At 47.6% G+C, this 21,631-nt stretch overlaps 3 protein-coding genes across 9 annotated transcripts in view; 1 reads left to right on the top strand and 2 right to left on the bottom strand.

Moving 5' to 3' along the window:
* LOC127480485 (interleukin-20-like) overlaps positions 1–21,631 on the bottom strand; it is a 117,298-nt gene that overhangs the window by 83,344 nt on the left and 12,323 nt on the right. The window lies entirely within an intron of this gene.
* EIF2D (eukaryotic translation initiation factor 2D) lies at positions 409–11,045 on the top strand. The gene is made up of 15 exons (XM_051808574.1): positions 409–574; positions 1,661–1,851; positions 2,411–2,494; positions 4,554–4,644; positions 5,292–5,399; positions 6,258–6,532; positions 6,635–6,752; positions 7,204–7,249; positions 7,719–7,822; positions 8,057–8,215; positions 8,859–8,948; positions 9,036–9,131; positions 10,281–10,401; positions 10,537–10,711; positions 10,805–11,045. The coding sequence occupies exons 1-15, from the start codon at positions 519–521 to the stop codon at positions 10,873–10,875; spliced, it is 1,785 nt and encodes a 594-aa protein (XP_051664534.1). The 5' UTR covers positions 409–518; the 3' UTR covers positions 10,876–11,045.
* The window catches only part of RASSF5 (Ras association domain family member 5), a 28,824-nt gene continuing 18,807 nt past the window's right edge, over positions 11,615–21,631 (bottom strand). For 5 of the 7 annotated variants that reach the window (XM_051808618.1, XM_051808619.1, XM_051808624.1 and 2 more), the window contains 4 exons: positions 17,867–17,980; positions 16,190–16,487; positions 15,690–15,805; positions 11,615–14,648 (listed from right to left, as the gene is read on the bottom strand). In XM_051808618.1, the coding sequence (XP_051664578.1) occupies positions 14,496–14,648; positions 15,690–15,805; positions 16,190–16,487; positions 17,867–17,980 (681 nt within the window). In that variant the 3' untranslated portion in view covers positions 11,615–14,495. The remainder of the gene's footprint in view (positions 14,649–15,689; positions 15,806–16,189; positions 16,488–17,866; positions 17,981–21,631) is intronic. The other 2 variants (XM_051808622.1, XM_051808623.1) reach the window with 1 other exon arrangement.

Below are 21,631 nucleotides of genomic sequence, written 5' to 3'. Positions count from 1 at the left end.
TCTGGGCTGGGGGACAAGGTGGGCACAGGGTGGGCTCGGTGATCTTTGAGAGCTTTTCCAACCTCCAGTGCCTCTGTGGTCCCGTGAAGGCTGTAGCACTGTATCGCTCCTGCCCACTCCACGCTCCTTAACCTCGCGCTAGAAATCAATCAATCAATCCATCAATCAATCAATCAATCAATCAATCACTAAGAGCCCAGCAAATCGCAGCGAGAACGGTCCCACTGTTAAGAGCACCTCAGCCAGAAAACAGCTCGGAAGTTTCAGAACAAAACAAAACACCCCCCCTCGCCCCGAATCTCCGAGCAGCCCCCGCAGCGCGGGGCTCGCATCCCTCCCGCCTTCGTGCGGGGGGCTCCGCGGGGGGACGGGGCACCGGGACCCCCTCACGGTGTCCGGGGGAGCCGGGAGGGCTCGGCGGGGGCCGCTCGGGAGTTCGGCGCCGTTTCCAGCCGGACGGTTTGTGGGCGCGGACGGCGCCATGGCGGCCGCCGCGGGCTGAGGGGGACGGGCCCGCCATGTTCGCCAGGGCGTTCCGCGTGAGGGCCAACACCGCCATCAAGGGCTCCGACCGGTGAGTGCCGCGCCGGGACCCCACGGGGGACGCGCGGGGAGCGGGCCCGGGCTCGGGGGGGCCCGGGGGGCTCAGGGGCTGCGGGCGGCGCTGCCCCCGGGAGTCGCCGCTTTCACCTCCTGCTCGTGGTAAAGTCCCGGCCGGGGATGGTGCGTTTCGCATGAAGGTGGTGCAGTAATTAAAGCAGGTTTCATTGAGTTGTTACGGTTGGATGAGGCTTCTGTGCTTATTTATACCGTACGTAAAGGGGCTGCGAGCGAGATGGAGAGGGGCTTTGGGTGAGGGCATGGAGTGACAGCACAAGGGGGAATGGCTTAAAGCTGAAAAAGAGTAGGTTTAGATGGGACGTTAAGGACAAATTTCTTCACTGTGAGGGTGGGGAGGCCCTGGCACAGGTTGCCCAGAGAAGCTGTGGCTGCCCCATCCCTGGGAGTGTCCAAGGCCAGGTTGGACAGGGCTTGGAGCAACCTGGGCTAGTGGAAGGTGTCCCTGCCCATGGCAGGGGGTGGAACCAGATGGTCTTTAAGGTCCCTTCCCACCCAACCCATTCCGGGATTCTATAATTCTGCTTTACGTTCCTCAGCAGCGATGCTGGGCTGACTTACTGATCGCTCAGATTCACTTGACAGTTCTGTGAGTGGCCACACAAACCCACTCTGTGCCGGTCATGTAGCCTTAAAATCCAATTAAACGCCAATTAAAACTGGGAGACAGGGAAATGTGGCTGGCCCCTGCTCCCCCTGTGGCCGTGGGTGATGGGCTGAGCAAGTGGGACACTCCCAGGGTTTGTGCTCAGGAGCTCGGAGAAATGAAATCACAGCACAAAACAGAGGCAGAGACAGCAAACAGGAGCTGTAAGCAGGTGTTTAGGGAAGATATGAGCAAGGCAAGTATATTGGGCTTTTTTCCCAGTATTCCTCCACCATGCAGCTACCTCATTTGTAAACCTGGACACAAATGCCTCAAATTATCATCTGTGAAAAGGTGGGAATCTCAGGAACAACCAGCAAAAATAACTACTGATCTAGGAATTATTCTGACAGTCTAGAACAGCTTTGTAACATATTTGTGGTTTCATCATTGCAGGAGAAAGCTACGAAATGATGTTGCAGCAGCTTTTCCCAACTTCAGTGCTGAACAACTGGCTGAGTTTATTCCATACAAGCAAGAGCTCAATGTCATCAAAATATACTGTCACAGAGGGGAGGCTGTCACTGTTTACATGAATCAGAAGAACCCAATACTGTTTGAAGTGGAGAAAGCTCTGTATCCAACAGGTATGGGGAGGGAACTGAAATAATCCCTCCTCTTTATTTAGCTTTCTCCAAAATATTTCCTTAAGTACCTATCAGTGTCGTATCTGTACACTTCATAATCTTTAGTGCATTTATTCCACCAACATCTTTGCAAAATCCTGGATTCTTGCCATAAAAAGGAAGTGGATGTGCTCAGAGGTTGGAAACCAGGAAACAAATCTTTTAAGCCATAATTTAGCTTCTTAGCCCCTTTTCTGCCTCATCTGCTGGAAGGTATAATTCCAAGAAGCATGATATCCACTCTCAGGCAACCCTGGAATTGGGCAGTGAATTACTCTAGTATTCTATGCTTTTATTTTTCTCATATGCAGTCTTACCTGTTGCAGTAGCATTTTAGCTCAAAGTGTCTTTGATTGAAGCAAAATAATGCAAAAATTAATCTGTAATCTTCATAGTAATTCATAAGAACTTGAATCAATTAGCAGTTTGCTTTTCTCCATCACATCTAATAATTATTGCAGGATTATTCTAACTTCAGATTTCTTGATTTTTTTTGAAATTTGTTTCTGTTTTGGGACAGTGTACTCTCTGTGGGCCTACCCAGATCTTCTCCCTGCCTTTTCAACATGGCCCCCAGTGCTACAGAAACTTGCAGGAGGAGCAGGTAAGAGAACCAGAACTTTGTGACTTTGCACTGCAAAAAGGAGTTGCCTTCAGTTTTTGGTTTTTTTTTTTTTGGTCTTATCTTTCCCAGTGGCAAAAATATACCTGTATAAAGAATTAAGTACTCAAAGGTAATTCGTGGTGGTGTCCTAAAAAGGAAAATAAATTAGCTGTAAAAAAAAAAGATTTGTGAATGAAACAAAGTAGGTTAAGCTGTTTAAATGCAGTAACCTGTTCCACGTGGGAGTCTCAGATTTGGAGATACTTCTCAGGGTGATGAGCAGCTCTGAACTGGGACACAGAGCTGCCTGAGCCATTGGTCTGTCTCTTTTATAACTTCCCTTGAGCAGCTGAGTTCCTTTGCTCCCACCCTGCTTCCTGTCAGTTCTGAGGTGAACTGACTTATCCTGTGGATAAACTCACAGAGGTGAGTTTATATTGGAACCTGCAGTTGCAAGCACTGTCAGGTAAATTGTGGATTGTGCAGGTGAGGTTTGAGTTGAATTCCTGGGCTACTGGCTCTACCACCTCATTATGGATCAAGACTAACAAGAAAGGAGTCTATTTTCTGGAACCTGCTTTGGATGCAGTTCAGCCTCAGGAGAATCAGCTCATTATAAACTTTAAATTGCTGAACTGCTCAAGCAGAAAAAGATTAAATTGTAGCTGCTGCAGCCTTGTTCTGTACCTGGCAGTGTTCATGTAGGAAGAGAGGTCTTTTTCCATTACACAGTGTCTAAAGTACAACTCGGGTCCCTTTGTTTGCTTTTGGGGAAAATAAAGTGCTTGAATGTGTGGCTGTGATAGACATCTGAGCAAGCCTGGCTGCTGACTTGTAATGACCCAGTTTCTGGGGGGAAAATAAAAAGCCCTACTAATGGGGGAAGGACGTTGATGAAAGGGCTGTGGGTCATTCATCGCCCGTGGCAACCAGGCTACCTCTGGGTAGGATCCAAAGATAAGAAGCTGCCCAGGAGACAATGGCCACAAAGGCAGTGGGAGAGGTAGAGCCACTTCTCAGAAGGGAGAGGAAAGGCATGAGCAGTTCTGCAGACTTGGAGTGGGGGGGAGCAGATTTGGGGAGCATTCAGTTACAAAGAGAAGCATAGTAGTGCTTTTCCTGATATCTCTTCCACGAATTCCAGTATCTCCCATCTGCCCTGGTTACTGACATAATTTAATGCTACTTACCTGGTCCCATTTAGGTCTTTACGTGGTTTCTGTCCTCAGCAGTGTGGAGCTTTGGTTGCAGCTGCAGAGTTCATTCTAGATTTGCTGAAAGTATTTCTGAGAGTGAAGGGGGGGAAAAAATCTTGTTGGCTTCTTCAGCATACACATTAAATGTGGGATGCTGAGGAAAAATGGGTGAGATGCCTTCAAAAGCAGACCGTGGAACACAGGTCAGTGCAAAGAGCTGCTGTGGGGGAGAGCTGGTGCCCTTTACACAGTTTGGTGATGGCATCATGCCATGCCAACTATCCTTTACTCACATGCCAGGCTGCTCATCCCAGGTGTGGAAAGCTGAAGGAGGCAGGTGTACAGTTTCTGTCCAGATCAGCAAGGAGGTGATGAAGGCATCTTCCTGAGAAGGCACAGCTGAGTGCAGCTGTTGTGTCACATCCAGGAGGGCTGGGACACCAGTGGCAGATCTCAGGCAATTTTCTCTTCAGGGAGAGAGCTGCTAGGATAACCTGTCCTTGGCACAGGGGAGAGCAAATGGTTCCAGAGACATCTCCTTGTTCCTTTCTCTTTTCATGTCATTAATGAGGAGTGATGCTCTCTAGGCTGGGAGCTCGTACCTTTCTGTTCAAAACAGTCCCTCAGGCCTGAGCAAGCTCTGCAGTTTTTTGGGATGTGCCCAGCACCCTTATGAACTGGATCCCTTACTCCACAGGGAAGAAGTGCTGCCTTACCAGGAGAGCTGGAGAATGAGGTTTTCTCTGCCATGTGCTCAGCTGAGAACAGGCTCGTGTTTCTGCTGAGTAACAGGAGGGAGGGGGTGGAGGAGGCCGTGGCTGAGCCTTTCATTGAGAAATGGATGCTCTTCACTCTTCCCTCAGATCTGATGCTGCCAGGAGTTGTGGTGCCATCTTCTGGCTTCCCTCAGGTGGAGCAGGGCACACTCTGTGCTGTCACCCTCCTGGGAAACAGGTACAGGGGATTCTTTAGTTCTCATCCTTTTTAGAAAGCAAAAATTAAACAAAGAGATTTTTTTTTTTTTTTTTTAAACAGGGAGCCTCTGGGGTTTTTGAGGACATCAAAGCAGAATTGTTCCCATGCATTTGATGCACTATGGACTTAAAAAATGGAAAATACAGCAGGAAAAAAAAATCCACTTAATTTTTTGGGTTAGGATATGTTTGAGCTGAGATGGTTCTTTTGGACTGGTGGGGGCATGACTGGTAGATTTGTTTTGAAACAGAGCAATTTATTTTGCAAAAAATTGGATTCTACACAATTGTCTTTCTGTCTGTGAAATTCTGAGTGAGGGAGCAGTGCTAAAGCTGTTGTTTTCCCCCTCACTGCTAATCTCTTTTGGCAGTGCATGCACTTCTGGTAATTTATTAAAATCTGTGACTGCACAACCTTCACTTCATCCCAGCTGCACATATCCTTGGGATTCTTTGGAAGACTTTACACAGCAGAAAGATAACCATAAACCACACAGATGCTTAAAAAAAACCAGGTTCTAAAGAGCAAGGATGTTGTAAAAGAAATTCAGTGTATCCCAGTGGCACAGCCTGTCCAACAGCACAGTGTGTTTGTGGTCCTGCTCTGACACTCCCTTCTTTTCCCAGAGCTCCAGTGGCAGTTGCAGTTGCCACCATGTCCACTGCACAAATGCTGGCTGCTGGCATGAAAGGGAAGGGCTTTGCTGTGCTGCACACTTACCTGGATCACCTCTGGTGGGTACCTTGCCAGGCCTTTGGGAGAATGGGTAACAAGTCCCACTGTTCACTAACATCAAAATCTGTGCCCCAATAATACTGGTCAGGTCAACTTATTGAGTTATTTGGGTACAGCTTAAATATGGCCATTATTAAGGATTCAGCTGCTTGATTTGACTGACCACAGTTTTCTGACAGAAGCAGGTGCCTGTCCTGATATCTCTCCTTTATATATATTGGAAATAGGTATATAAAATTATTCATTTGATTCAGTTCCTTCAGCCTGAGTGTAATTATTATAGAAATGAAGTTAGAGCAATCCTGCTACCCTTATTTTAGAAAATCTTGTTCAATGCCAGGTTGGATGGGGCCCTGAGAAACCTGGTCTAGTGAGGATTTGCTGTCTAATTTGGCAATCCTAGAGCAGAACTGGAAGAAAGCAGATAAAATTGGGGAAAGCCAATGGAAGTGTTCAAGGCCTGGTTGGATGGGGCTTGGAGCAACCTGGGATAGTGGAAAGTGTCCATGCCCATGGCAGGGGGTGGAATGAGATGAGCTTTAAGGTCCCTTCCAACCAAAATCATTCTGTGATTGAAATTACAATAATTTTTGCCTATAATCAGTCAACTGTGCCAATCTCAACCAAATAAATTAGTTGCTCTGCATTTTGATTCAAGTGGTCTGCCCAGTTTTAAATTAAGATTGGTGGGGGAACATAAGAGTTTATGGAGGAAGATGAGTTAAAATTAGATTTTATAGTTTTGAGAATGCAGAAAATTATCTGTGTGGCTGCCAGTGCCTTGTTTTCTCAGGGTGACATTTGTTCATTGCCCTGTGGGTTTCAAAGCTGTGTTATGCTTTTTCTTCCTTTTGTAGGGAATATGGTGACAAATCTTATCCTCCTACCTTAGCTCCCTCGGTCCCAGATTGTGCTGGAGATGAGGAAGAGCAGGAGGGGAAAGAGCCTGTCAGCAGCTTCCCCCCTGACCCAGTGCAGCACGTGGACATGGGGGGTTTGAGCCTGAAGGAGCAGGACAGTTGTGCAGAACTGCTGGGAAAGGAGGAGTCCCCTGAGAGCAGAGCTGCAGAACCAGCTGAAAATGCCAGCCCAGAGGATCAGCAGCAACCTGAAGACAGCAGGACTCCACAAGGTATTTTTGCACCCAAATGAAACCAAACTGTGCCCCTTTGGTCTGCTGAACCCCACAAACAACTCACAGCCTACTTGTCCTTTTTTTTTTTTTCCCCTGCAGAGCAAATGGATGCTTTATTTAATCAGTGCTTTTTTCATGCCTTAAAATGCAAAGTGAAGAAGTCAGATCTCCCTCTGCTCACCAGCACATTCCTGAGAAGCCACATGTTCTCCTGCTGGTACGTGGTACAGGGATTGCCTTGGGATTTGCATGCTGGGATTTGGGCTTTAAAACATGGAGATTGATATTTAGGATGAAGGTTTTGACTCAAAAGTAGAATCCAGTCCTTATCTATGATGATCTAAGATTATGCTTTGATCAAATATAATCCTTACATAAAATACTTGGATGTAAGGATTGTCCAGACCTGAATCTGCACTTGGTAGCCAACTTGAGCTGGCTGACACTTGTTTCAAGATGATTTATTCACCTGAATGGCTGTTTGCCTGTCCACAAGAACATCAGCACTAGTTTCACTCATCATGTTCTATTTATTGGCTTCTTAAGTAATTCTTTCTCTGTGTGATTTGTATTTCCACTGTTAAGAAACTTCTAGCCTAAGTAGCAAGATTTAAGAAGAAATGAAGGGTGACTTATAACTAAAGAACTTTTAAAAAATCCATTTGTAGCCCTGCTGGACAACAACTGGACATAAAGAAATCAAGCTATAAGAAGGTGAGATTTTTCTGGTGGGTTTATTTTTTTCCCAATAATTTAAATAAGAAACAGGAGGAAAGAAAAAGTTTGAAGTCAGAATCGTTCAAGTGTTAGTAAAACATGCAAACCAAAAAAACCTAGAAGCTGTTCTTAAAAGCCAGGTTCTTTTTCTCAGCTCTCTGCTCCTGTGGGATCCAGGGGGAAAAGTAATTATCCTGAAGGCATGAGCATGGATCTGCTTGGAATGCAGCTAATGCTCTCTGCCAGCATGTACTGAGACCTACCAAAGGAACACTTGCTTTTACTCTGTTTTACAGAGGCACTCACTGCTCCTTAGCAATTGAGAAGCAAAGGTGTGGGATGTGTTTTTTTTTTTTTCTTTAAAAGAAGTTTTTCTGATTTAGCAAGTAACTTTAGGGTAGTCAGAAACACGGGAACAGCAATTAAAAATGCTTGACTCCACATTTCTGATGGTTGCTTCCTTCAGTTCTCCAAATTCCTGCAATCCATGCAGAACCAGAAGATCTTACAAGTGAAGGAGCTGAACAAAGGTGTGGAGAGCATTGTGGAAGTGGACTGGAAACACCCAGAGTACGTAGAATATCCCAGTCTTTAAACAAGTTGGTAATCTCTGAAATAAGGGAGTGGAACCTGCTGCTTCCAGCTCTATTTCCTATACTCTGCTTTCCTATACTCTTCCTGAATAGCTGCAGAGCCCTCATTTCCTGATTTTAATATGCTCTACAGGGGTTTTATACCCTCTTTCTGTACATAATTTCTTATGTTTCCTGCTCTTTCACTCACACCAAACAATCCTTATTTCAGCATTAAAGCATTTGCAGTCCCTGAAGAATTTTCTTCAGCCTCTGCTGCCCAAGACAGCAAGAATGAAGATGGGGAACAAGTGTACCATGCTCCTGAAATCATTCCTCTTTATGGGGTCTCAACCCAAATGGCCCCACTCTTCCAGGAGTCTGGACATGGGTAAGCACTAGAGAAGTACAACAAAACCATTGTTACCTGAAGAGAGGGACAAACAAACCTGATACCATTTGTGTGCTCTCCTGGGGAGGGCCCTGCCAGGCTGTGATGGCACTCAGGAAGAGATTCAGTGCTTCAAAAAGGGAAGAAAGATGAGAGGCTGTGACAGCTGCTTTCAGCAAGTACATCACTTCTCCCACAGCTGAGGAGGTGATAGCTCAAGTGTCAAAATTGAGACATTTTACTTGGATTGTCTTAATTTCCCATTGGATGAGGCATATCCTGCCCACCCACATGTGGTTTACTTAAAAGAGGTAATTTAAAGAACTCACTTGCCTCCTTGTGCCCTTACCTTGCCTGTTTTGGTGTAGTTTAGATTGTACTCAGTCTTTCTTCAGCTGAGACTTTGTGTGTATTAGGGTCATCCCCCCCAAACTAGGCTCCCAAAACAAGTTTAGAATCTCTGTAATTATTGCTCTGAGCCTTTAATCTCAGTACAGCAACTGAGGCATAGCAAGAAACCCTTTTTTAGCAGATAAATATCAGTATTTTGCTGTTGTTACTGAATGCAATCAGGGTAGTTGCTGTTTGTGACCCAGCATTCAAATAATTAAAGTAATAAGTTCTAAATGTTCTTTCTCTTTAGAAAAGGCAGTGTCCTCTCAAGCAGTGAGGTGAGAGACATCATCATTAACTATGTGAAGACTAACGAGTTGGTGCATGAATCAAACAAAAAGTGAGTTTTCCTGCCCTGCTTCCGTGGGAGATGCTGAAATTAGAGGGCAAAAGTGATTTGCTTCTAATGCATGTTTTTGTTTTGTAGCCTTGTGAAGGTGAATGCCATTCTGTGTGACTGCCTGTTAGAAAAATCAGAACAAGATGAGATCTCACACCTTACATGGGATGACCTCTTGAGCAGGTGATTGTTTTCCCAGTGTTTTTTTCCCAGTTTTCAGAATTACACAGGTTTATTGCATGCAACTCAAAGCCACATGTTAGGAGCTGGTAAAGTTTTAACTTCCTGCTGGTAATACAACAAAAGTAGCCAGAGACCTGCACTTGAACGATCTCATTCTTTATTTAATGAGTAGATACAATTAACTACTGTTGGAGGGTTTTTTTTGTTTACCTGGTAACCACTTATCAAGGAACACTTGCTAAACAAACAGTGGCTGGTTCTGTGTATAATCCATGTGTACATATTTATAAAGTCATCTTTGCAGTAGATAACTGAACATGCCCTTTGGAGGTAGTCAGCCTGCTCCTCTGTGCAGCACAACTTCAGAGACTCCCAGAATGGTTTGGGTTGGAAGGGATCTTAAGGATCATCTCATTCCACCCCCTGCCATGGGCAGGGACACCTTCCACTAGCCCAGGTTGCTCCAGCCTGGCCTTGGACACTTCCAGGCATGGGGCAGCCACAGCTTCTCTGGGCAAGCTGTGCCAGGGCCTCCCCACCCTCACAGGGAAGAATTCCTTCCCAATATCCTCTTTCTGCTTCAAGACAACTTTTGCATTTATAACCTAACTCCACCTTTTAGATCTAAGAGCCCCAAGTATCTGACACAAGATCATTTCCATATATTTTGCCTAAATATATCCAGTATCTTTCTTACCTTGAGTTTCTTCATCACACCATGTTTCTGAGGCTCCTCCAGCTGCTTCCTTTGTTTCTGAACTCAGCTTTGCTCGTGGGTCAGGAACACAATTTATGCTGAATTTTAAACTGAAGTTGCTTCACCAGTCTGTGAAAAACAGCTGAACAATAGATTAAAGGCCAAGTGAAATAAGGTTTTTCCTCTGCAAGAACTAATTTGTACCTGGTAAAACTTTATCATCTAAGCTGTAATTTTTGTGAGTCAGTAGACTTGCTTTCTTTTTAGTCACTCTCTTTCTTTAAATCATAGCTGGGATGCAAATCTTTTCAGGAGACCATCTTTCATTATCTTCTTAAGATACAAATTCTTATTCCATGTACAGTCTTGGCTTTCTTGTGCTTCCAAAAACCTGTGAGAGGCTGCACAATGAACTGCTGCACTGAGTAATTGGGTGTCTAAACTTTCTTCAGGTGCCTTGAACGACTGCAGCCCTTCCACCAGGTGACATTTTTTGGACAAGAACCTGTTGTGAGGAAAGGATACATCACCCACATCGACATAACCATAGCCCAGAGATCATCAAATAAGAAGGTAAAAAAGAGAACTGAAATTAGGGTGTCTGAGCAGAAGCCCAGATCCCAAGAGCTGGGCTTTTTCTGGGCTGAGGGATCCATGATTTGCTGATTCCTCCAGCAGGGGTGTTTGCAATCCTCATTAACCCCACAGGTGACAATTATCAAGAACCTGGAGCCCTTTGGTCTGGACCCCCAGTGTGTGGCCAACACCCTGCAACAGAAAGCACAAGCCAGTGCCACCCTCAACCCGGTACCAGGAGCCAAAGACAGAGTTCAGGTCCAGATCCAAGGGAACCAAATCCATCACCTGGCCAAGATCCTGCTGGGTGAGTGGATTCTGGGGCTGGTTGCAGCAAGAATGTGATTTTAATTCTTGAGCTTGTTCAGCTGAAGTGAGTGAACTCTTGGTTGTGTTGCAGAGGAGTATCAGCTCCCTCGGAAGTACATCCGAGGCCTGGAGAAGGCCCCAAAGCTCGGCAGGAAGAAGTAGGAGAAAAATCTCCTGTTTCTAGGAGTGTTTTCTGCCAACAAATCAAGGATGACATGCAGGCCCTGTTCGTTCAAAACTGAGTCCTGGATGTTTACAAGGTCTGGAATTCACCCAAATAATGATATTGCTCCAGGTGTTCATTTTTCATAAAAATAAAAAGCTCAATAAAACCCCTGGCATTATCCTTTTGTCATATTTTGTAGGAGTTCCTAGTGATACACTGATTTTCTGGCTGCAGTGGCTTTTGGGTAGTTTAACATTCTTGCTTTGCATTTTTGATTAAGGGCATGTGATAAAATGTGAGCAAAATGCATTCCAACACATCATCCTGGGACAGCCTCAGTGCTCTGCCATAATTATGTTTGTCAGAAGTAAAAACCCATTTGCCTTTAGATTTTAGCCTTTTAAACATTTCCAGGTAATAATACAGACATTTCAGCACTGAGAACAAACTCTATTAGCTGGACTTTTATTTTTTATGTTAGTTATATATATATATAAATACATTTTAATGTATGACATTAGCTGTAATTTATCACAGGTAACAGTTCTGTTAAACCCAGCTGAAATATTAAGAAAGATTAATGGAACACTCGGGTCAGGTTCCACAGATGTTCTGTAGCTCTTAAAATGAAGCTTAAACACTTTACAGTGGGGTTAGAAAATAGAAATTCACTTCTAGGGAGGATTCCTGTTTTCCCCTTTAGACTTAATGCATGGAAGTTCCATAGGAGGGCGCCAGAAAAAGCAAATAAAGAGATTTCTTTAATCACTGACAGTTTTATTATCATTGTCTCTTACACTGTCTGCATATGAACAAGTAGTTTCAGAACCTTCAAAAAAAGCTGAAAGTGAGACATTTTTTAAAAATGCCATAGAATTACTAGGGAGTAGTAAAAATAAATTACAGCATTGCAAAAAATGCATTTCACTTTGCCATAGAAGCTTTGCTATTCCATCCTATACACAGTATTTTACATGTTTTACAGTAGACATGAAAAATAAACTCACACGACCTAGGCAAGACAATTACTAACCAAAGGCACTGCCAACAGTATTTTGCTTAAAGAAGGGGCAAATACTTCTAAAAACAGCTCAACTGACCTATGAGAATTGGAGTTTCAAGACTTAACAATTCTTCAAACGCCCCTTTATCTTGGGAAAAGAAAAAAAAAAACAAACAAAAGAAAGAGCCCTCCTCTTGGCAGGAGGTTTTCAGCAGCATCCACAGTGATTGCATAAGAAGCCATGCCTTCTACAAACTGTCAAAGACATGCTGGGGGCCAGGGAGGGAGTCACCAAAACTGGTAGAAAAACAACAACAACCGAAAAAAAAACAAAAAAAAAGAAGAAATCTGCACAACTTTCAGCCAGAAAGAAAAGGGATTTAAAACGGTTTTAAATCCAAGCGTGTGGATCTTACTTCTCAGAACCAATGGCAGGTTTTTTTACAGTGTTTTTCCCCCTGGATGGAACAGAAATATTTATATGGTGCTTTCAAGACTCGAAGCACTAGATAAAATGTTATTTAAATTGCTTCACGAGGGAATAGTGAAGCAATAAGTCTTCTTGTAACTGGACAAACAGCCCCAGAGCGTGGAAATTGCTGCTCTGTGGCTGCCACCACGTTGTTAAAGGTCATCAGGTGTAGAGTACAGTACAGCTGGAGGCCCTTCCTGCCCTGGGAGCAAAACCCTCTCACTACTGACCAAAACAGGAGCTGCAGAAAGTGGCTTTAAGAGATGCAGTTACTCTCAGTTTACTCTCATATGGTTTACAAACAAACATGCTCTCCAAATCTGGAAAAAAAAACCAAAATCCCAAGCAGTCACCTTCCAGAAAGAAACAAAACAGTTCCTCACCCCTCTACAGACAAAAGCAGCCTCATCACACCAGTTCTTTGGGTATCTGGGGGGGCAGGAGAGTCGAGGCCTCTTGACAGAAGCCCTTTCCAGGTTCCTCCTTAGCCCAAAATGCAAAGTTTTCACACTTAAGGGAAAAAAAAAAAGGCACTGAGGTAAATTTTAGACTCCCCCATGTTACCCAATAACCTGTTGCCTCCCCTCCCACTTGATGCAGGTGGGATCAGAGCAGCCCACGAGCTCAGAGGGACACTTTGCTCATCAAGTCAACAGGAATCCCTTTCCCGTGCTCCATCCCATTCCAGCAGCACTAACATCCCCTTTTCCCCACGCCTTGTCGTGGTGTCCTGTGTAAACAGAGGCAGGGCTGGCCCTGGCTGTGTGCAACGTGCTTGGTAGGAAGCACAGAGTAAACGTGGGGCCCATCCTGTCCCCCTGGAATCCCTGGAGCCTGGGCACCAGCACCGGCAGGACTCTGGTCAGAGTGAGGGCAGGAGCTGAGGCTCCAGCTCGAGGAGTTTTCTGAGGGATGCTCAGCGTGTGCATCCAGTGGGAGCCCTGAGATAGGGAGAGAGACCTGCTGTCCTCTCCTAACTCCACGGAGAGAGCAGGACCTGGGAACCTCCCTGGGTGAGCACCGGCTGAGAACAGGACCCAGAGTGGCACAGGGGTGTCATGGACAGCAGTGCAAGGAGGGGGGGCAGGAGGAAGGACAGGATGGGGGGGAGCAGAAAGCATCCAAGGTCAATAATTCCCTTACTCCTGGTCTTAAGGCTTTCTCACACGCTCTTGGTGCCACCTCCACACCCCAGCCCTGGTTGGAGCTCCTCCCCCTCGGTGCCAGACCTGTTCACAGCTCAAAAGCAGCCTGATTTGGGAAGGGGTTTTGAGCTTTCCTGGGTTAATCTGTTGTATTAGATGTATTGCTAAACATTCAATACTGAACCATCAGCCTATGCCCTAACCATCATCTTTACACCTTTCAAACAGAATTTCCTAAAACATAGGTGCCAATTCCTACAGAGCAGGAAACTCATAAAATACTGGCTTAGCTAAGCATCAGGGGTATTTGCCTTAATTCGCCTTTGCAAAATTAGAAGTCAAACAGAACCAAAACGAATGACTTTTCCCGGAATTAACGTTACCAAGTTTCAATAATACTTATCAACAGCCTGTTTGGGTGTTGCAGCTGCCTTGGTGTCATAACTTGGCACTTCCCTGGCTACCTTAGCCCTGAACAAGTCCGTCCAGCACTGGTTACAGCTGCAACACCCACGTGGTTCGGTGCAACAACCTCCTCCCCTTTCTCTGCTGCTTCCTGTGCTCTCCTTGCAAAACCAGAACTGGGCCACGTGGGCTGGAGCACCTCTGAACAGGAACCAGCCAAGCTGAGGGAGAAGCAGGAACAGCAAGTGTTGCCCTGCTCAGAACACTTGGCCAGGAGATGTTCCTGTTGGGTTTAACAGTGAGGATTTTCCACGGAGCCTCTCCATCGGATGGTGCAGCTGAAAAGCCAACCAGCAGCTGTGTTTGGTTTGCTGACCTGTTTTAAAACAGGCTTCCCGTTCTTGGACTGGCTCTGGTCCTGGGATAAAGAGGTTTCAGAAGAAGAAAATGCAATAGGATCATTTTAGGGGTGCTGGGAGCCAAGTCCTTAATGGAAGGATGAAGAGGGAGAGTGACTAAGGTGTCCTGAGAAGTGTCTTTTCATTCAAAAACAGTATCTAGCTTAGTCCGATGCCTGGTGCCTCCTGAAGGTTATCCAGGTTTGCCTCTGGCTTCTTTCAAGGTCTGTTGCAGTCTCTGTTTAAACCTCTCGTACTTCCTGTGCACTTGCTGGATTTTGTCCTTTTCTTCTTTGTCCAGGATCATCAGGAAGTTCTGAAGCTCTGGGATGGAGAAGGCATCCCACTGCAAAACCAGCAGAAACAAAGTGAGCACACCCTGTTCACCTTATGGGTTTGGTGGGTTATTTTCCCCCCCTCAATCTGTGAAGTGGAACAATAAAAGATATTTAACCATATCTGATCTCCAGGGAGCTTAACCTCATATTGTGAGAGATGGCATAAGGGGCTACAGCAGGAAGGACCACCCCAGTCCTGAGCCCCTGAGACTGTAGAAGCAATAAAAAATCATCTTTACTCAGGTGAATTAAAGCTCCCACTGCAGGAGATGCCACAATTCCCTAAGGAACTGAAATCCATGCGGGAGTACTGGATGTGACATCCACCCACACTTGTTGGTACAAGGGGACCGAGGTCCCAGTGGTGACTCTGCCCAGAGGAGCCAATTCTCTTGTTTTTTTCTCAGTTATCCAAACTGTTTGAGCCTCAGCAAAGCCCTTGGCACACACAGGCTGCTCAGCTGTCACCTGACAGCAAGGGACAGGCAGGACACAGGCTGATGACTCTGATCACTTAATAAATACTGCTGTGTGCCTGCTCAGCACTGCCACAGGAATCCAGCATTCCCATGGCATCCTTCCCAAGCCCAGTCCTGCTCCTCTGTCAGCACAGCACGTCCCAGCCACCCCACAGCACACGAGGAAGAATCCCACGGGATGCAGCAGCTCCCAACATTTCCCTTCCCTGTGGTGAGGAGCAAGATTGCAACCAAAAACTGATGTGAATTTATTACCTGAGCGTCCCTGGCTTCCACTTAAACACGTGGATTATTTATGACAGTGTTCAGCTAATCTAATTAGTGAGGATTAACTCAGGGGTGGCACTGCTGGGTTCCACAAACAGGCCATCAAAACTGGCCTCAGCATTTTCACAGCTCGAGTTTAAATTGTTTTAAAAATCCAGATCACTTAGGAGCAACAAATGGCCAACCCAGCCCCAAATAAAAGGAAACAGCCTTTCTGGCATGGCACCACTTCACCCGTGCTGCCTCTGCCACGTGCTCCAAAATATTCATGTGAAAACCAAGGCAAAGAGGCCCCCCACATACCTCAACTTCCCCTGTTTCGTTTTCCTTCAGCACAAAACTCAGCACATCTGTGTCAGGGCCTGCCAGCAGCCGGAGGTACAGAGGGTACTCGGTGAGAGGGAGCTTCTGGAAGAGCACTGCAAGGGCACAGCAAACATCCACAGTGAGGTCGTGGCTGCCAGGGCACAGGAAAGCTCAGGAGGTCAATTGGAGCTCAGGATCATGGGGGAAGGGGCTGAGTCTCTAACACAGGTCCATAATGATCTTTATAAAGTGGTTTTGGCTCCTTTTGAAAACAATTTCCTTTTGAAAACAATTTCCTTTTGAAAATTATTCCCCTGTTAACTTCAGCAGCATCCCCTCCTGCTGAGCTCTGTCCATTTATTCACCTGGATTTAGACTTTGCCTGCCTGACACCCCACTGGTTCCTCCAGGACTTTGGGTGCATTTCTGCAACAGAAAACAGAAGCAAAACCCAGCAGCCACAGCAGAGCTGGCGGGGCCCGAGGGCCCGAACTCACCTTGCCCGTCCTTCCGCATCTCCTTGAAAAGTGCAAACTTCTGGGGATTATCCACCACCATGAACTTCTTCAGCAGCCCCTGGATCACCTCGCTCACCGTGGTCGTGCTGCTGATGTGGAGCTGCTTGATGGCGTCCAGGGGCAGGTAGAAGGAGGTTCTCTTGTCCGTCATGTCAGCCAAGTTCACCTCCTTGAGGGCGTCGTAGATGGACTGGGGCCGGATCCCGGCGGGCACCGTCACGGGCCGGCGCAGCTTCAAGTGCACTTTGATGAAACCTGTGTACGTCCCATCCTCGTTCTGAAGCACAGGAGAGGTGGGTCAGGCTCCCTCAGCCCCTCAGACCTTTCTGGTCTGCAGGACGTGCCCCCCCCCCTTGGTGCCACTGGGGTTTGGGGGTTCTTGCTAATCATGTAAAAAGTAACCAGTAATTTTGGGTCAGTCACAGATTTTCTCCTGTCCCTTCCCCCCAGCAATGACTCAGCCCTTCCCCTGTGGGATCTTGGTTTACTTCAAACCAGCGCTGCTACGGCTCAGTTATGGAAACCATTACATGGAATTTGTAGTTGCATTTAAGTGAGGATTTGAAACCCCTGAGAAGGGCTGGGCCCTCGTGTTCAGCAGGATCTCCCAGCCATATCCCTCATGTTTTATGCTGGGTTTAGGGGGTTCTCACATCACCATGTCAGAAATCACCACTGGAGATCAGCCTGCCTCCTCACAGGTCCCTTACCCCACCCTCAGCTCTGCAAAAATGCAGAAATCAGGAGAAAAGCCTGGTTCTGCACAGTCCATCCGTGGGTGCCAGGCAGGAACCAGCTGGGTTCCTGCTGTGGTCCCACCACCAGCAGCTGAGTCCCAGGGCCAGATCAACTCCCAACACTGTGCTTTTGCTAAACTCCAAGCAAAGCAACTCAAGAGTAAACATTTGGGTCCCAGCTGACTCCTATAAGTCAAGGGGTGATCAAGATCAATGGGATGACATTCCAGCAGAGTTACTCTGCAGCCTCCACTGAGGAAACTGTTGTAACAGCCACTGTTTTAAATAAATTTCAGGTCTATTTTCAGATGTCGTCAAGAACCAGGGAGTTACGTAGCTGCTATTCTTGGAAGGTCTACAATTTCATTATTTTACTCTTTAAGAAGCTCTGTCCCCTCTCTGTAAGATCCTGTGAAGTTTGTACCTTTGTGTTACTCCAGTGTGCAAAAGAGGGGATTTCCTTGTTTCCTCACCACATTGCTTTACTTAAAGGTGGCAATAAGCAAGCTTGCAATAAAAGCTTCAAAACACAAAGCTTCTTAGACCTCTGCTTAAGCAAGTCTGGCAGTGGAGAGGGGAGAAGCATCTCTTTCTAGAAAGATTTTTGTACTTTTAAATACTCCTTATGTTTCTGAACTGCAGAGTTCCAGCCTGACTCATCCCCGCCAGAACAACGTGGGCTCATCTATTTGTGGCAAGTCATTGCCAGCACAGGCTGGCCAGAGATTACTGTGCCAGCCTGAAGGGATGGAGGCAGGGAAGGGTTATCTGCAGTGCTGGTCACTAGGGGAAGCCAAGCAGGATGAAAAACAGCTGAACAGCCACGAGAGCCCTGTTGCCCCAGTGACACCTTCCCCCAGGCTGGCTCAGCTCACAGCACCAGCCCCTGTGGATGAGACAAAACCAGCCCAGTACGTACCAGCTTCATCAACAGGCAGTTTGTGACCTTGGCATTGTACTTCTCAATCCTCTGTTTGATCTCCTGGATGGTTGGAGGCTCGGGCTTTTCTTCTTCTACTGTTTGTGTCACATTCTGCAATCAGAAGAGACGGGCTTGAGCTGCTTTTTGTGTTGGGTGACACTCCCTCTGCTCAGCTCTGCTCTTCCTTGGGAAAGCAGGAGCAGACCCTGCGCAGATCCTGAGCTCACAGGTGGGGATGGTCCCTGCAGCCAGGAGGCCAAATGTGCAGGGTGCCACAGCCCTGCCCCCAAACCACCCCTGGACACCAGGAACAGGCAGTGGAGGGCAACACAAAACCCGCCAGTTAGTGACACAAAACAGTAAAACACCCCAGTACAAACCAGGACAAAAAAAATCCAGCCTATAAAACTCACTTTCAAAGCAAAGCCACCTGCACCTGTGAGCACTCAGTTACTTGTGATGCAGTTTGGAAAAAAAATCACATCCCATTTCCAATATTCATGGCTCTGCCTCCCCAAAACCCAGGGTGCTCATCAAGCAGCTCCCGGCGGGTTCACCCAGGCAGAACCTGAAGTTAAATCTCTCACTGCTCTTGTCCAAAGCTGTGGAAATTATAGCTCAGAGCAATAATACCACACAGGCAGCAAGACTGCTGCATGACTAATAAATCAGTCACTGCAAAGCCAGTCAAAGCATCCCCAGCCCGTGTCAGAGACCGTCTGCCCACACGTGGGTTCACAGGGAGGGTGACGGCGGCCGCTGCTCGCCTGGGTTTGGGGGAATTTCCTCTTGGGAGGCAAAACCAGCAGGTCTGGCACGTAGGTGGGCTTCACCTGAAGGCCACCCATGGAAATGTCACTGATGAATAATCACAGAATCGTCAAGGTTTGAAAAGACCTCTAAGAGCGAGTCCAGCTGTTGGCACAGCGCTGCCGTGCTCACCACTAAACCACATCCACAGGCCTTCTGAGCACCTCCAGGGATGGTGATTCCACCACCTTCCTGGGCAGCCTGTTCCAGTGCCTGACCACCCTTTCAATGAAGGATTTTTTTCCTAATATCCACTCTAAACCTCCCCTGGTTTCCCTCCAGCCAGGAGAGCAGGTCTCCTCCCAAGCCCCGCCTGCTTTATCTGCTAAATCTGCTGCAAACAAGCCCTGTGTGTGTCTTGGGCAATGCTCAGTGGGCTGGATCTCCCAGCACAGAGCTCTGCTGCCTTCCCAGAACTCACCACCTTCCCTGGAGACAGGCTGTGAATGCATTTTGCCAGCGCTGCCTGGAACTGTGCTCGGCGCTCCCAGATTTTCTGTGGGCTTGCTCAGAAGTTGGCATTAGCAGAGAGCAGAAAGCGTGAAGGGATGTGCCATCAAGGCCAGGAAGGCTCAGAATAAAAACTGCAACCTTTGACAATGAAAAGAAAGGGGGAAAAAAGGCAGCTTTGGGAACAAAGCTTGTCTCTTCCCAGGCAGCTCCAGAGCACACAAGACAAGGACGCAGCAAGCTGTAAATAAGCCAATATTGCCCAAGGCTACCCATGATATTTCTTTTAGGAGGAGAATCAAGCACAGGACAAACTGAGAGAGCCTGGTTGCAATCTGGAGAGGCAGCTGCAGTCCTGGGACTCGAGAGCCCCAAATTCATTCAAGCAAACCCCGAGTGACAGGTCACAAATTTCACAATTTCCGCTCGAGACGAACAAACAGCACAAGATCTCTGGAAACACCGACCTGGAGCAGCAACCCCAGGGAGAACACTGACAGTGTGCTGCAGTCTCCTCATCCAGTGCCTTCCTTGGGGCTCCAAGAGAGCTGGAGGGGGACTTTGGACACAGGCATGGAGTGACAGGACAAGGGGTGGTGGCTTTGAACTAGAAAAGGGGAGATTTAGATGGGATATTGGGAAGGAATTTTTCCCTGTGAGGGTGGGGAGGCCCTGGCACAGGTTGCCCAGAGAAGCTGTGGCTGCCCCATCCCTGGAAGTGTCCAAGACCAGGTTGGACAGGGCTTGGAGCAACCTGGGCTAGTGGAAGGTGTCCCTGCCCACGGCAGGGGGGTGGAACAAGATGATCTTTAAAGTCCCTTCCCACCCAGATCAGTCTCTGCTTCTATGAAAATAAATGACAAGTATTCCTGGGGTGTTTAAGAATCTCACATAAACATCCACTGATCATTATGGCAATTTCCACTCCACAATTTGTCAAACACACAATTTGTGATACATCAACTGCAGCAACTCCTATGTGGCTGCACACAGGTGCTGGGCTGGCAGGGGAGCCTTTAAAAAAACAATGCCAAGGGTTGAGATTTTCAAAAGTATCACTGGGGAAAAGGGAAAAAATATAAAGAGAAAAGCAAACAAACAAAAAAAACCCCTTCCCTTTAAGTTAACAGAGGAGGAGCTGTCAGAAACCCTGCACTTCCTCATGTCACCCATTTCACAGCACTGAGACAGGCACAGCCTCCCCAGGACTGACCCCCATCTCAATTACACAGGGAGAGAGCCCAGGGGACCCCCAGGACATGCACAGAGGGTTGTAGCTGCACAGCAGAGCTGAGGGCTGAGGCTGTGCACGTTCACCACACGTGGCACAAACACAACCATCCATCCACCCATCCATCCATCCGCCCAGACACACGTGGAAAAAGCAAACACAGCAGCTCAGCCTGTCCCTGTCGCTGCCTCTTCCCCTCCTGGGATGTTTCCAGCTGAGGGACACGGCGTGTGCCAGCAATTAAGAGCCCTGGGAGCAGCTCGTGCTCCGATGCCGCCCGGTTTCCATGGAGGACACACGGAGCACCCGGGAACACGTGAGCCTGGAGCAGTGCTGGGCCCCAGGGACCCACAGCAGGCACAAGGCAGGTGCTGTGGCTGTGGGTTCCAAGAACAGCAGGAGGAAGCCTGGCTCGGGGCACGTCACAGGTCTCACACCACGTCACCACACGACTGCTTCAACAAACCACTGCCCAGCCTCGGGTGTCCTGCCTCCCCCAGGCAGGGCAGATCACATGGACCTGCTGCTCTCATGGCTTGCTCAGCCCCCTGCCAGCTCACCTTCCTCCTGCACCCTCCTGCTGAAGGGAAAGGAAGTTTTAACAATCTCCTTCCTTGCAGCCACCCCGGCACAGGCACAGGGTGAAAGTCGGGGCACATTCTCCATCCACGGCCAAGCAATGAGGTCATGGGGGAAAAGCTGTCCCACAGGATCCACAGTGGGGCCATCCCAGCTCCAGCAGCTATTTAGGGAGCTCTGTGGGACTATAAAGGGCACTGGGGCTCCAAGGGCTCAACCCTTCAGTGATGCTCAGGCCTGGCTATGCCGTGAGCCCCAGCAGGGACCACCCATCCATCCCAAGCCTGCACTCCCCACGGCTGGAGACTCTGCTTTTCTGTCCTACAGACCAAAACCCGCCTGTGAGTGAGACCCAAAGCAGCCCAGCAGCACCAGCCCCACGGTGGGGGAGCCCTGGGAAGGGGCCTGAGAGGAGAAGTGCTGCTCCTTCCTCCCGTGTGATCAGATCAGCCACTTCTTTGCTCTTCACAAATCCACCCCGACCTCCGGTTGTGCAAAGCTTCTGGTGCAGAATCTGCAATTCTGGCTAAAGGAAGAAAAAACAGAAGCTTTTAACCATAAACCCTTGCCACATTTCCTGTTGCACCGGGACGGGAGGAAACGAGCTGTGAACAAAACAACAGCTCTGGCACCTCTGCCTGCACCTGAGCCTGGGCAGGCACTGCAGCTTTCCTGGGTGGAAAACAGGCAAG

This window comes from Manacus candei, unplaced genomic scaffold, assembly GCF_025592945.1.
Source record: "Manacus candei isolate 608988 ecotype Guabito, Panama unplaced genomic scaffold, ASM2559294v1 h1tg000073l, whole genome shotgun sequence".
NCBI lineage: Eukaryota > Metazoa > Chordata > Aves > Passeriformes > Pipridae > Manacus > Manacus candei.
This window is presented reverse-complemented; position numbering and strand designations above follow the sequence as displayed.